The sequence below is a fragment of the Engystomops pustulosus genome, chromosome 3 (genome assembly GCF_040894005.1).
Source record: "Engystomops pustulosus chromosome 3, aEngPut4.maternal, whole genome shotgun sequence".
Lineage (NCBI taxonomy): Eukaryota > Metazoa > Chordata > Amphibia > Anura > Leptodactylidae > Engystomops > Engystomops pustulosus.
The window spans coordinates 212237572-212251611 of record NC_092413.1 but is presented as its reverse complement, the minus strand read 5'-3'; the positions used below and the strand labels follow the sequence as shown (position 1 = coordinate 212251611).

The 14040-nt window shown below is 43.4% G+C and overlaps 1 protein-coding gene across 1 annotated transcript; it reads left to right on the top strand.

Moving 5' to 3' along the window:
• The first annotated feature begins 524 nt into the window (after positions 1 to 524).
• LOC140122653 (cytochrome P450 2K4-like) lies at positions 525 to 13867 on the top strand. Its single transcript, XM_072143755.1, has 10 exons — positions 525 to 647; positions 2446 to 2636; positions 2885 to 3047; positions 3904 to 4053; positions 4169 to 4329; positions 5658 to 5834; positions 6684 to 6825; positions 9271 to 9455; positions 11087 to 11228; positions 12499 to 13867. Exons 2-10 carry the CDS (start codon positions 2457 to 2459, stop codon positions 12675 to 12677), a joined length of 1479 nt encoding a protein of 492 aa, XP_071999856.1. The 5' UTR covers positions 525 to 647; positions 2446 to 2456; the 3' UTR covers positions 12678 to 13867.
• Positions 13868 to 14040: the final 173 nt, after the last annotated feature.

Sequence of the window (14040 nt, the reverse complement as noted above, 5' to 3'; positions counted from 1 at the left end):
ATCGATACTGCAGGATACCAATATCATAGGAAAGTCCAACACTTAGGACCCGTTTGGAACAACAGCTCAATTCTTCATGTAGTGGTCCGAATGTGTTACTGCATCTGTGCTTCTATTTATTTGTATTGGAGCTGAGCTGCAGTACCCCAGCCCTACCACTACACAAGGAATGGAGCTGTTGTTCCACCATTATTATCTGAACTGAAACTAGGTAGCAGCTAACTGGTGCTGGCCACAAGTTTTGAACCCCTACCAAATCTGATATTTATAACATATTCTATGGATACATTCATAAATAGATGTTGGAACCCCCCTTTAACTACTCTGTAAGTGTATGAGATCACGCACTCACTTTTACATTGCCCTCTGATACATATTTGCATGAGGCTCTGTGTGATCATTAACTTTCTATCAGTGTTTATATCACTTTTTACTATCATTTTGCAGCAGACTGTACAGGCTAGCTGAATGTGTAATGATTAACTGAATCCTATCTAGTCTCATGTATCTCATAGATCACTGTTCAGGCGTCCTACATAATTCACCACCAATAGGATCTGGAAGGGATATCCTCCTTTCTCCATATATCAAAATACTCATCATAGAAAGCATCACACCTGACCTGTCCTGAAGAAGCTCCTCAGACAGTAAGTAACGTGCATCACACTGCACTTCTCTGCCTGGCATGGAAATGATTGGAAACCCTGGATGGAGATCTTTATATTGCTAGGATTACTTGTAGGGTAACATGTGCAAGGCCCACCTTAGCCATGTGCCAAGGGGTGCAGTCATTGGGGCTCATTCACTTACATGCACCGGGAAGAAGAATGTGAACTCTGGCGGACCTCGGAGGGGAAGCGACACATGCAGGAACTCGGGCGCACGATCTTCATGAATCGCGCTGGACTTCATCCTCGTCGGACCGTCCGAATCTGGGATCGCGACAGGACCAGGTAAGTAAATTTGTCCCATTGTCTCCTCCTCAATTGGGCGGTATAGATGACTCAGAATCAGAGGGCTGAACTTTTGGGGTATTATAGAAATACAGAAAGTAAACATAGACCTTCAATATCAGAAAAGTGAGAGTCCAATTTCAATTCCCCAACCATCAGCTAGATTAGATACTTCAGGTCAAGTGAATGGGACGAAATTGACGCCACCAAGAGTAACAAGCGTTATCCTATGTCGTATCGATAAGCTGAATACAAGAGTTGTCATCAAGAGGTCATCAATACCGTAGTCTAGACAAACTTCTTACATAGTATATCTCCAACAGACAAAGTCCACGCCATTATAGTAAACCACAGAGGGTTTGGAGCAGTTCTCATTAGAGAAGGCCTAGAACTTCATCCAAACATTGATGACCGAATTGTACTATTTCTTTTACTGTTTGGTTACTGGATGTTGGTCTTAGTTGATCCATGAGTGGTCACTGGAGATAGTGGTAGTGGGACTCCATAGAACTGATTTAGAAATGTGTATTTTTGTGCAGATGTAGTCATCATTACATTGGGTCATTACATTACAAGGGGTGTTTCTTACCTGTATAGTGTAGAGGGCTGCTTGTCAAGGGTGGTGTCAGCTGTAAAAACCATTGATTGGAGTTACTCTAAGTCATTTTTCTGCTTTCAAAAGTAGGATCTATATTGCTATTGATGTGGGGATTTAGGGGGCATTTTTGAGTTTTACAAACACCCATTGGGGCTTATTTACTAAGTTTTTGGGATTCGCTGTGACAGGTATTTAACTGGGGATTGTGTCGTGTGTGATTGGATTTCTGGTGCAGCTGCGCTGGCTTTCATGCAACAGAAATCTGGGGGCGGGGCCGTCAGAGCGGGGAAGCGACACATGCAGGATATCAGTCGCACGATATCCAGGGTGCATTCTCGTTGGACAATATGTACTTTGTGAACTCCTCCGGACGTGTAAGTAAATGTGCCCCATTGGGGTAGATTTACTTACCCGGCCCATTCGCGATCCAGCGGTGGTGGATTCGGGTCCGGCCGGGATTTATTAAGGTAGTTCCTCCGACGTCCACCAGCGCTGCTGCGCTGAAGAGCATCGGCACGCATTGGAATACACCGAGCCGGGCTGAGTGAAGGTAAGTGCAATTTTCGCGACACATTTTTTTTTTAAATGTGGCGGTTTTTCCGAATCCGTCGGGTTTTCGTTCGGCCACGCCCCCCGATTTCTGTTGCGTGCATGTCGGCGCCGATGCGCCACAATCCGATCGCGTGCGCCAAAGTCCCCAGGCAATTCAGTGGAAATCGGCGCAAATCAGAAATATCCGGGTAACACGTCGGGAAACCGTGAATCGGCCCTTAGTAAATGACCCCCATTATGTTGAAGGTTTGTCCTATTTACACAAACTTTTACTATGCATGACTGGTACAGATAAAGTTCCATACTGAAGCACTATATTTCTATTGTGGCTCTCCCTTACAGATTCTACAGACATGGTGGCCCTGGATCCAGTTACAATTCTCCTGTCGATTATTTTCTTGATTTTGGTCAAATCTTTCTACGAAAGCAAAAAGCACAATCGGACCCAGTTTCCACCAGGCCCACGGTCATTGCCCTTTTTTGGAAATATGTTCAGTATAGACATGAAGAAACCGTATAAATCTTTTCAAAAGGTAAAGCCCAAATTTAAAAAAAAAAATTTATGAGAAAACTCAACCAAGTCCAGGCCCATTTCTTGGATCACCCACAGCTCTAGTTTTTCCAGAACTCATAGAGAGTTACGATGCAGTTAGTTTGGTTTGCACACCCCTAGCCAGATGGTCTGTGTTTTTCAGACTCCATATGGTCATGTGAAACCGGCCTATTAAAAAACATTTTAGTTTGCTTTTCCGTATTTACATAATGTGGACATATCTTGCAGTTTGCTGAAAAATATGGCTCGGTCTTCACCTTACGGATAGGGGCACAGGAAATGGTCGTCCTCAGTGGCTACGAAACTGTTAAAGATGCTCTTGTCAACTACGCTGAAGAGTTTTCTGGGAGACCCTGTTGGCCGGCTTTCGAAGAGATAAGAAAAGGACATGGTAAGAACCATGAATACGTCTATGAGAAGTCATGGTCTGTAAGTTGGCTGCTTTGAGAAGAAACTTTTTGTAATAATCTACCACCAAAATTGGATCAACCATTAGACTAGATTTATATAAACTACTATTTTTATGAAACCCTTAGTCGTTAGATATTTTGATAAATTGACTGTTAGGTCAAGGCCATTCAGGAGCCATCAATAAACTTTTTGATACACTACAGTAGCAGTCAGGATTTGGCTGCATTTAACAGTCAAAAAGTATCTATTCCCTTTTCATAGTGGTTGGCCAAATACTCACATGGCGGCTATGCCTGATGAACCCCCATATATGTAGACATGCTTGAGTAGGCTAAACATCCATGTGTTCTGGATAGTAAGTCACTTGCAGACATCTCTGGTAAAGGCTCATCTCAGCTGAGAACAAAAGTATTGGGTGATGATAATATTCATACCCGATCCTTCATTTCCCTGACCACGTGTGGACAGAGTGGCTGGATCTATGAGTTGGTACCCCTGGTTTATCAGGCTGGATTTTGATTCCCTTTAAACTGTCCATGTAGCACATGGACAGCCATTTATATGTTTGGCCTTGCCTTGCCTTGGGAATCTGTTTGCAGGAGGCTTCTCCAGTGTGAAAGGAATTCTAACTAATTAGACCACCCATTTAAAAAATGTCCCTGATCTTCTGGTAGAAGGAGAGCCAAGAACAATCTACCGTAATCCACCGTTTACGATGACCATTTTTGACTGATCCTACTAAAAAAATGGTGGGATTTTAGGCAGGGTTAATTAAATTCAAACTCTATCTAAACCAAGAGTCCACAAACGTGTTGACTTATCTAATAACTGCACAGGTATTATTCTTTCCAATGGGGAGAACTGGAAAGTGATGAGGCGGTTCACCCTTTCAACTCTCCGAGACTTCGGAATGGGGAAGAAGACGATTGAAGATAAAATTAATGAAGAAAGTGGTTACTTGATTAAACACATCGGCTCCTTCAAAGGTAAAAATATTACATGAGTCACCGCAATCTCAATGAGATCTAGATTTCATAATTAATATTGGAGGTAAAAAAAGTCTTCATTATATAAACTATTGATTTTGTCTCTCACTTCCAGGAGAAGAATTTCCTGACAACGATATCTTCAATGCAGCCGTAGCGAATATTATTGTGGCCATTGTTCTTGGTCATCGATTGGATTATGAAGATCCATCACTTCGGAGGCTACTTCAGCTATCTGATGAAAACCTCCGGCTTGCAGGCAGCCCCATGGTCATGGTAAGTTGATGTTTTATATTAAAATATAGTTATAATATATTTTATTATGGAGAAATATTTCTCTGTTCCATTTTTTTGCTTCTTTCTTCTCCTGCAGGGAGCAAAGTCTATAAAAGCCTTCTCTGTATACCGACCAGGGTCTATTATAGTCTGATACACAAGCCTGACTCATAATGGTTCAGGCTGCTGCTCTAGACCTATTGACTCCAGCTCTTCCTCCTAAAATTTGTTTTTATTTATGACAGACTGAGCAGGAAGACTGATTTCTACAGCAGCAAGAGCAGAACAAATATATAGATGTAACTTTTCAGGGCAGTGACTGCTGGCATCTTGCCCCTAGCCCTAGTAATATCACTTTTTATTTATGGTGCATTTCCAGGTCAGAACTTTCCAAATCCCAACTCGACCTTGGGGTCTGGATCTGCTCAACACTTCTCCTGTCTTCTGACATCTGGCTTGCCCTTTGTCCTCATTTAATCCTCAATATGAATCTGTGCCGATGGCTTGGTCCGACCTCCAACTTTCTGACCTCCTCTAGCTTCTGACTGCTCCCTGCCTGTTCTCTGATGTCATTTCTTGATTTGAGTAAGCTGTCACCTCCACCATGATGAGGTAGTAACCTGGTCACCATGTACCAATGTAGTAGAGGGGTTAAAGGTCAAACAGAGTAATTTTAAGATCATGCCCTTGAGAGTAGCACTTGCAAAAAAACACTGAGCACAACCTATTGTCCAGAACTTACTTATGTCTACTTGTCTTTAAAGGTCACATGACCATGGCCTCCTCTGCCTATGACAGGTCTTTTTCCCAGGAATCCCTGCACCAAAAAGATGAAATGTGACATCTACATGAAATGGTTCATCCCTTTTAAAAAGATTATAACAGATACTAGGACCCCTCCTCCCCTCCCCCCCCCCCCCCCCACACTAGAGATCAGCTGTCATCTGGGGGAAAATCCAGCAACAAGTGTTTCTGGGGGCTCACCACCCATTCAAGTCATAGAAAATAGACCCTAGTTGCCAAGTCTTCTAGTCGCAGGTCTTCTGCGCTATAATATTTGGTTAGAACCTGGGTACACCAAAGAATCCTTCAGGAACTCTGCTGTTTCAGTCCAAAATGCATAGAAATGAATAGACTGTCCATGAAATTAAGAGATTATTGGGGTCATCCAATGTAAAAAAAAAAGGCTTTGTTGCTCTAATTGGTGACTAGCATATAATTACGAGACTCTTTGATCAAAAAGACTTTTAAAAAGAGCTAAGAGGACGCTTATCTAGATAATTTGGGCTTCAATGCAATAATGCAGTCTTATTTCGAATCCTTCGTAGCTGTACAATGCTTTTCCATCCATCATACGTTGGCTTCCAGGAAGTCACAACAGCATTTACAAGAACGCAGATGAGCTCACCAGATATGTCACAGAGACCTTCACAAACTACAAGAAAAAGCTGGATGCCAACGACCAGAGAAACCTCATCGAGGCCTTCCTGGTGAAGCAACAAGAGGTACTTCTCATAATTCTCTTGCTTCAGAGTTTGCTAGTCATTTAACCAGAGTGCCAAACCATTTTGGGTGTGGGGGTCCATTGATACATGTACAAATGTCACTTGAAACTATTGCTTCAAATATTGGAATTGACATTGAGAAGATGAAAGATATGTGGCTCTAAAGCCCCAACTCATTTGTACTATACAATATCTGTTTTCATGCTGTAGTGGGTCACATAGATTAACATCACAGTGTGAAGGTGGAGAAAGGGTTGCAGGCGCTAAACCCCACAACCCCAATTCCCTACCTAAAAGCCTCGCAAACTACAAGAAAAAGTACAAGAAAAACCCTAGTGGTAAGGGTGTACTTGTCGACAATACCTACTCTCAATGTGTGCTCATAGCAGAAGGAAAATGAATAAATAGACATACAGATTTACATACACAAGAGAATCGGGGGAACAGGCTCAGGAACATATTTCAGGGAACAAGTCCAGGAAAACACAAACAGACAAGTAGTACAAATCACAGGAGAAAGTATAACCAGCCATGAATGAACCGAGGATTGGATATTTATTGTGTTTGTGGACACCGCCCTGACAGATAATTGACTCAGCTATCCATCAAACAACCCACATCTGAACACCGCCATCTTAGAAGCAAGATGAAACTACCCAGCTTTCCACAAAACACACACCCAGATTAGCCAAGATAATCAACTCTGCCAGGCAGCTATCAATCATATCAATAGCAAAGAAACTTAACAAGCTCAGAATACTACAGCCAGAATCCATTCAGAGGGTTCTGACACACAAGTCACATTTCGTATCAACGTAACCTCTTAGCCTTGTGATTCTCATCTTACAGGAGAAACCTAGCCCTGACATGTATTTCCACAATGATAACCTGACACTACTGGTAACAGACTTATTTAGCGCTGGGATGGAGACCACCAATACTACTTTAAGATGGGGAGTCCTGCTAATGATGAAGTACCCACAGATCCAAAGTAAGTTTTATGGATCATATATTAATTTTAATAAAACACTGATTAAATGAATACATACAATGACCCTCAGCCTGAGCAAGAGAAATACTTGAGGAAGACAAGACCCGTCAATACCTGGCACCTTTCCGCAGTTGATAGACACATATTTGCATTCAACAGCAGAGCTCACTTTATTCCACGTTTTTTTTGCTTACAGTGTGAATAAGATTTTAAGTTGCATCAAAGAACTTCAGTTTCTCAAACATGCCCCCACGTGGGGTCGGGCACAGGCCTGCTTCATCCAGTGAATGGCCTCCTTAGACCAATGTATGTTGCTTCCATTTACCTTGGGATGTCCCTTCCTGTGTTGTCCATTGCTCTGAGGAGGCCATATTTTGGATGAAGTGGGTCTTGTGACCACCAGAATCTATAGTGAAGGTAGAAAAACCTCTTCTCTAGGTGCAGAGGATGCCCCTTGTGTATGGTAATGGTAGAACTGCCTCTCCCCTAGGTGTAGAGGATGCCCCCTGTCTATGGTGATGGTAGAACCTCCTCTCCTCTAGGTGTAGAGGATGCTCCCTGTCTATGGTGATGGTAGAACCTCCTCTCCTCTAGGTGTAGAGGATGCTCCCTGTCTATGGTGATAGTAGAACCACCTCTCCTCTAGGTGTAGAGGATGCCCCCTGTCTATGGTGATGGTAGAACCCCCTCTCCTCTAGGTGTAGTGGATGCCCCCTGTATATGGTGATGGTAGAAAAGCCTCTCCTCTAGGTGTAGAGGATGCCCCCTGTATATGGTGATGGTAGAAAAGCCTCTCCTTTAGGTGTAGAGGATGCCCCCTGTCTATGGTGATGGTAGAACCTCCCCTCTTCTAGGTGTAGAGGATGCCCCTGTCTATGGTGATGGTAGAACCTCCCCTCTTCTAGGTTTAGAGGATGCCCCCTGTCTATGGTGATGATAGAACCTCCTCTCCTCTAGGTATAGAGGATGCCCCCTGTCTATGGTGATGGTAGAACCACCTCTCCTATAGTTGTAGAGGATGCCCCCTGTCTATGGTGATGGTAGAACCTCCTTCTCTCTAGGTGTAGAGGATGCCCCTTGTCTATGGTGATGGTGGAACTGCCTCTCCTCTAGGTGTAGAGGATGCCCCCTGTCTATGGTGATGGTAGAACCGCCTCTCCTCTAGGTATAGAGGATGCCCCCTGTCTATGGTGATGGTAGAAAAGCCTCTCCTCTAGGCTTAGAGGATGCCCCCTGTCTATGGTGATGGTGGAACCGCCTCTCCTCTAGGTGTAGAGGATGCCCCCTGTCTGTGGTGATGGTAGAACCTCCTCTCCTCTAGGTGTAGAGGATGCCCCCTGTCTATGGTGATGGTAGAACCTCCTCTCCTCTAGGTGTAGATGATGCCCCCTGTCTATGGTGATAGTAGAACCTCCTCTCCTCTAGGTGTAGAGGATGCTCCCTGTCTATGGTGATGGTAGAAAAGCCTCTCCTCTAGGCTTAGAGGATGCCCCCTGTCTGTGGTGATGGCAGAACCACCTCTCCTCTAGGTATAGAGGATTCCCCCAGTCTATGCTGATGGTAGAAAAGCCTCTCCTCTAGGTGTAGAGGATGCCCCCTGTATATGGTGGTGGTAGAACCTCCTCTCCTCTAGGTGTAGAGGATGCCCCCTCTATATGGTGATGGTAGAAAAGCCTCTCCTCTAGGTGTAGAGGATGCCCCGTGTTTATGGTGGTGGTTGAACCTCCTCTCCTCTAGGTGTAGAGGATGTCCCCTGTCTATGGTGATGGTAGAACCACCTCTCCTCTAGGTGTAGAGGATGCCCCCAATCTATGGTGATAGAAGAACCTCCTCTCCTCAAGGTGTAGAGGATGCCCCTTGTCTATGGTAATGGTGGAACTGCCTCTCCTCTAGATGTAGAGGATGCCCCCTGTCTATGGCGATGGTAGCACCACCTCTCCTCTAGGTGTAGAGGATGCCCCCTGTCTATGGTGATGGTAGAACCTCCTCTCCTCTAGGTGTAGAGGATGCCCCCTGTCTATGGTGATGGTAGAACCTCCTCTCCTCTAGGTGTAGAGGATGCCTCTTGTCTATGGTGATGGTATTCATTGTATATTTTTGTTATTTATACAGCATGGTGCATGGCACACAAAAACTTTAATTAATAGTACAAAACAAATGCAAAACAAATCTCATATAGTTTTACTGATGGAAACTATCATGGGACCTTCTCACTAAGACGGGATTCTAGTATCAGCCAATCCTCTTCCATGCTGGGACAATCCAAGTGAAAATATTAATAGTATAATTGGGTGAAACAGATGTCCTCCAACTATGTCAGGTGAAGACTATAAATATAGGCAGTTCTGGTGAAAGGTCAACACCCTATGATGCCTGCTTCTACAGTTGGTCCTCGTAGAATAGATTTTACCATGCATCTTATTGTCACGCCTTTCTTTACAACAGAGAATGTTCAAAAAGAAATCGATAAAGTTATCGGGTCGTCTGTGCCTCTGGTAAAACACCGTAAGGAAATGCCCTATACAGATGCCGTCATCCACGAGATCCAGAGGTTTGCAAATATTCTCCCAACTAACCTCCCACATGCTACCACGCAAGATGTCATGTTCAGAGGCTACTTCCTTCCAAAAGTAAGTGCTACAGATATACAATTAGAATCCCAAAGAAATCTATAGGAAGAGCTTGTATTGATACACTGGAAATAAGGTCTGGTTGATTCCACCTTTCCTTATCACTTGAAATAGGATAACATGATGTTGGTTAAAGGGAACCTACCACCACGATTCTACCTATAAAGGTAGATCGGGTGGTAGGTGGATGAATGGGACGTGAGGATAGCCCTATTTTGGGCTAATCCTCACGTCCCGGCTAGCTTTTAGAAAACTTTAATGCTGGGATATGTAAATTTAAATGGTAGGTGAAGTAAAGAAGCTACTGGGGCATGGAGTAGCCGCGACGTGTAGCCTCATGTCCGGCTACTCCACGCCCCAGTAGCAGCTTAGAAAAATTTACATATTACATTACATTTACATTAAAGTTTTCTAAAAGATAGCCAGGACGTGAGGATTAGCCCAAAAAAGGGCTATCCTCGCGTCCCATTCATCCACCTACCACCCAATCTACCTTTATAGGTAGAATCGTGGTGGTAGGTTCCCTTTAAGTATGTCCTCTTTTTTGCATAATGCTCTCACTGATGACTAACAGTTTAGTCTTCTGCAATTCTTCCTTCTGGAGGAGATCTAGATATTTTCGAATGGAATACTTTCTATAAGATTCCATTCACTAGCTGGATCTCCTTATTGAAAATCAGGATCCCAAGAGCCGGGCCAGGTGAATCATTTCTGGGGCACAAAGCAATGTTATGTCTGCCCCCCCCCAAATTAGGGTTTGGTTCAGAACAACAGAGCAGGTGGACAATTCAATTTACTTACCTGGTCCGTTCGCAATCCAGCGGCGCGTTCTCTGCGGTGGATTCGGGTCCGGCCGGGATTCATCAAGGTAGTTCCTCCGCCGTCCACCAGGTGGCGCTGCTGCGCTGAAAAGCATCTGAACGCACTCAACTTCACCGAGCCGGACCAAGTGAAGGTAAGCGCGTCCCAAGCAACACTTTCCGAATCCGTCGGGTTTTCGTTCAGCCACTCCCCCCATTTCCATCACGTGCATGCCAGTGCCGATGCGCCACAATCCGATCGCGTGTGCCAAAATCCTGGGCCAATACAGGGAAAATCGCAGCAAATCGGAAATATTCGGGTAACACGTCGGGAAACGCGAATCGGGCCCTTAGTAAATGACCCCCATTGTGTCTTATTTTAACCACTAGTCTGTGTATATTGGCTGCATCTCACCACTGGGTGGGGTATCAAGAGTATCCTATCAGATAAATGTCAAAATATTGCCACAGATCTGGTTTGGCCAAAGACTCAAGGCATGGTTTAGTGATATACTCAGGGTCAGATTCTGCCTACAAGACTCAAGATATCAGCTAAATATCTTGGTAATTTTAGAGAAGAGGAGACCACTCTTGCAACCTTCAGCTCTTTCCACAACTTTCACAAAAACCGAAAACCCCAGCATGGGGAAGAGACCACCAGAGCAGGAGCATCCAATTCCCATCTAGTTCAGAGAGGGGTTTAACAACCTCTAAGATGTCCATGTGCCGAGACATGACGGGAGATGGCTTGGCAGAAGATAGAAACCATTTTACATAATGGGTTTCCAAATGTTTCCAAAAAGTACTACCGGTAATGATATTTCTATTTAGGGAACATATATTATTCCACTACTGGCATCAGTCTTACGGGACAAGAATTACTTTGAGAGACCTGAAGAATTTTACCCCCAACATTTTTTGGATTCCAAAGGAAATTTTGTGAAAAATGAGGCGTTCATACCATTTTCACTAGGTAAGTGAATCTCAACTACCTTCAAACTGACAAAGATCGAAAGTGTAAAATATGTGTCCTTGGGAAAACCAAATATATTCAAGGGGTTTATGTGACATTATATTAATAGTTTATTCTTAAGAAACCAGATGAAGTGCTCGGGTCGGTTCTGAAAAATACACTTTTTTATGTTTTTATAACCATCATTGGAGTCATCCGGCAACATTCAACACTCACAAAAAAAAAAATATTCTTAAATATTCACCAGTGAAGATCCAAGTCCCTGAACACTTTCCAATCATCAGACTGAAAGGGCCATATGAAGCCCATCAATCAAAGATGGTTTTTGACCAATGTTTTATAACAAAGTTTAGTTGTAGTTGATTCGTTACTTCCTATAGTTGATGATATAATTTTTTTTTGTTCTTTTCCGCCATGATGGAAGGTTGTTTAGTCAAAGAATGGATGTAACATCCTATTGGAGAGATAACCCTCGATGAAAGTGGTTATCTACCACCATGTTGGTTCCCCCCTTATCTGAGGAATCTTTAAAGGAAATCGACCATCAAAATCCATCCTGCTAAACCAGGGACACTTATTCACAGATCCAGGCACCGTGACTGTGGCTGCTTATGAAGCAGCTGCAAGGAGGGGCTCTGGTGACACACTCATGAGTATAATTTTAAAAGTTGATTTTAGAAGGAAGAGTCCAAGGATAACAAATACAAGAAGCTTAACATAGTCACGTGCCTAGATGTATGAGTAATGCCCTTGGTTAATCATAATGGATTTTTGATGGTAGATTTCCTTTAAAGGAAACCTACCACTTGAAGTGGCAGGTTTCCGATGGCAATACCGAGCACCAGCTCTGGGTGAGCTGGTGCCGGCGCTTATTTTTGTTAGTGTTTTAAACCGCGGTATCGCGGTTTAAAACACTTTTTAAACTTTATAGCCGGCGCAGGTAGGTACGCGCTCGTCGCTTACCATGCGCGCGGCTCTCCTTCACTTCCTATGTAGCCGCGCGCACGGTAAGCTCTATAAAGTTTAAAAAGTTTAAAAAGTGTTTTAAACCGCGATACCGCGGTTTAAAACACGAACAAAAATAAGCGCCGGCACCAGCTCACCCTGAGCTGGTGCTCGGTATTGCCATTGGAAACCTGCCACTTCAAGTGGTAGGTTTCCTTTAAGAACTTGGGGAACGTTCCTGTAGCAGTTACTCTATAATTAACCTTAAAAGTCTCTAAAGCTCTAATATTTGATGACTTAAAATGATGTCCTCTTCCTTTATCAGGTAAAAGAAGTTGTGCTGGGGAGAGTCTGGCTAAAATGGAGCTCTTTCTATTCTTCACGGCCTTGCTACAAAACTTCACGCTTAAAGCACCTCCTGGTGAAAAGCTACGGCTCATCCCTTCAGTTGGTCTGACGACCCCTCCGGTGACATACAGGATTTGTGCAATTCCTCGTAACTAATGTCAAAAAACACTCAATTAGGAAACAACTAGTTACCTTTTGCTATCACAGCTCACATCATGAGTGCAGGATATCCCTTGGAAAAAAAAATTGGGGGGGACTTCAACAGGTCCTTTCACCACCTCACATGTGTGGTGATGTCCACTGTCAGAGAGGAGGTGCTGAAGCAAAGTAGCTCGGTGTTAGAGAGCACAACACACGTCCTTTCTTCCTCTGCTCCACGCTAGATAGGACTATAATGATCAGATACTGAGACTGATATCTTAGCAACTGTGGAGGCTAGAAAGAACATTTAAACTGCCCCAGAATCTGTGAAACAGCCGCTACATTTTGGTATGTTCATCACCACTTGTGTGAGCTGGTGAAAGGACCCCTTTATTTGGGTTTTCCAACTATAGACACCTATCTCCTATCCAATGGACTTCCTGTAAAGATCACTAGGTCTTAGTGCCTCGTGAGAGTGTAACGTTGATGCAAATGACTGGCCTGCACTAAATTTACGTTTGTAGGACATCCACTATTAATCATTTCTAACACAACTTCATTCACGTGAAGGACTTGGAGCCACTTGTAGACCACTGTTTACATGCCTTCAGGAAGTCGCAGTGGTCAAACTATCCTGAGGATGGGAAGGTCATGATCAGGAGATTCCAGCAGAATCAACTAGAGTTATGGACAGTCTAATACAGTATGTACAGGACTGGTTATGTAAAGGACCATTACATAATGGCCACTAAAGAAGAAATTCAGGGGGCCTTCCCCTACCGCATCTTTTGTTTGCTAAGGATCTTAAGACCTATGACCCTTTCCTCTTAGTTTAGTTTCTATCTCTAACCTACCAGATATTTTGAAGACTTCTACACCCACCTTCCTTGTACAACACAACAAAATGGACAAATGACAAAAACGGGCCATGGTCTCCAATAAGAAGAGTAACAAATTCAGCAACCCCACCATCAACTTTGGACCTATTTTTCCTCATCAGTCTTCTTACTTCCATTTATACAAATAAAGTGAGATTACCAGAATTGCCAAAATCCAATTAAAGTAATTCCCCTGTGCAATGTATTTGAGGTACAGATATGTGTTTGAAAAATGTATTTTATAGAACAAATTTGCTAAAATTATTTTTCAAGTCCTTTGAGTTCTTTGGAATTCTGGAAAATACTGTATAAATGTTATTTATCTTATTTGTCTTTGGGTCTTGTAATTGGTGCTGGGAGTGGGCGACGTGTGACCGGTAGTGGATTATAATATAGGCGGTTGGCCCCCAAAGGTCCTGAAGCCACAGATTGAAAGCAGGAAGAAGACACATCCTCAATTCTACAAGAAGCTGATTCTAGGACCAGATGTAGAAAGTGAT

Excerpts from the sequence above, each read along its gene's own strand:
- LOC140122653 (XM_072143755.1), top strand. The coding sequence starts at position 2,457 with ATGGTGGCCCTGGATCCAGTTACAATTCTCCTGTCGATTATTTTCTTG. Across the intron at positions 2,637-2,884 it reads CGTATAAATCTTTTCAAAAG|TTTGCTGAAAAATATGGCTC; the intron begins GTAAAGCCCAAA and ends CATATCTTGCAG. Across the intron at positions 4,054-4,168 it reads ACACATCGGCTCCTTCAAAG|GAGAAGAATTTCCTGACAAC; the intron begins GTAAAAATATTA and ends TCTCACTTCCAG.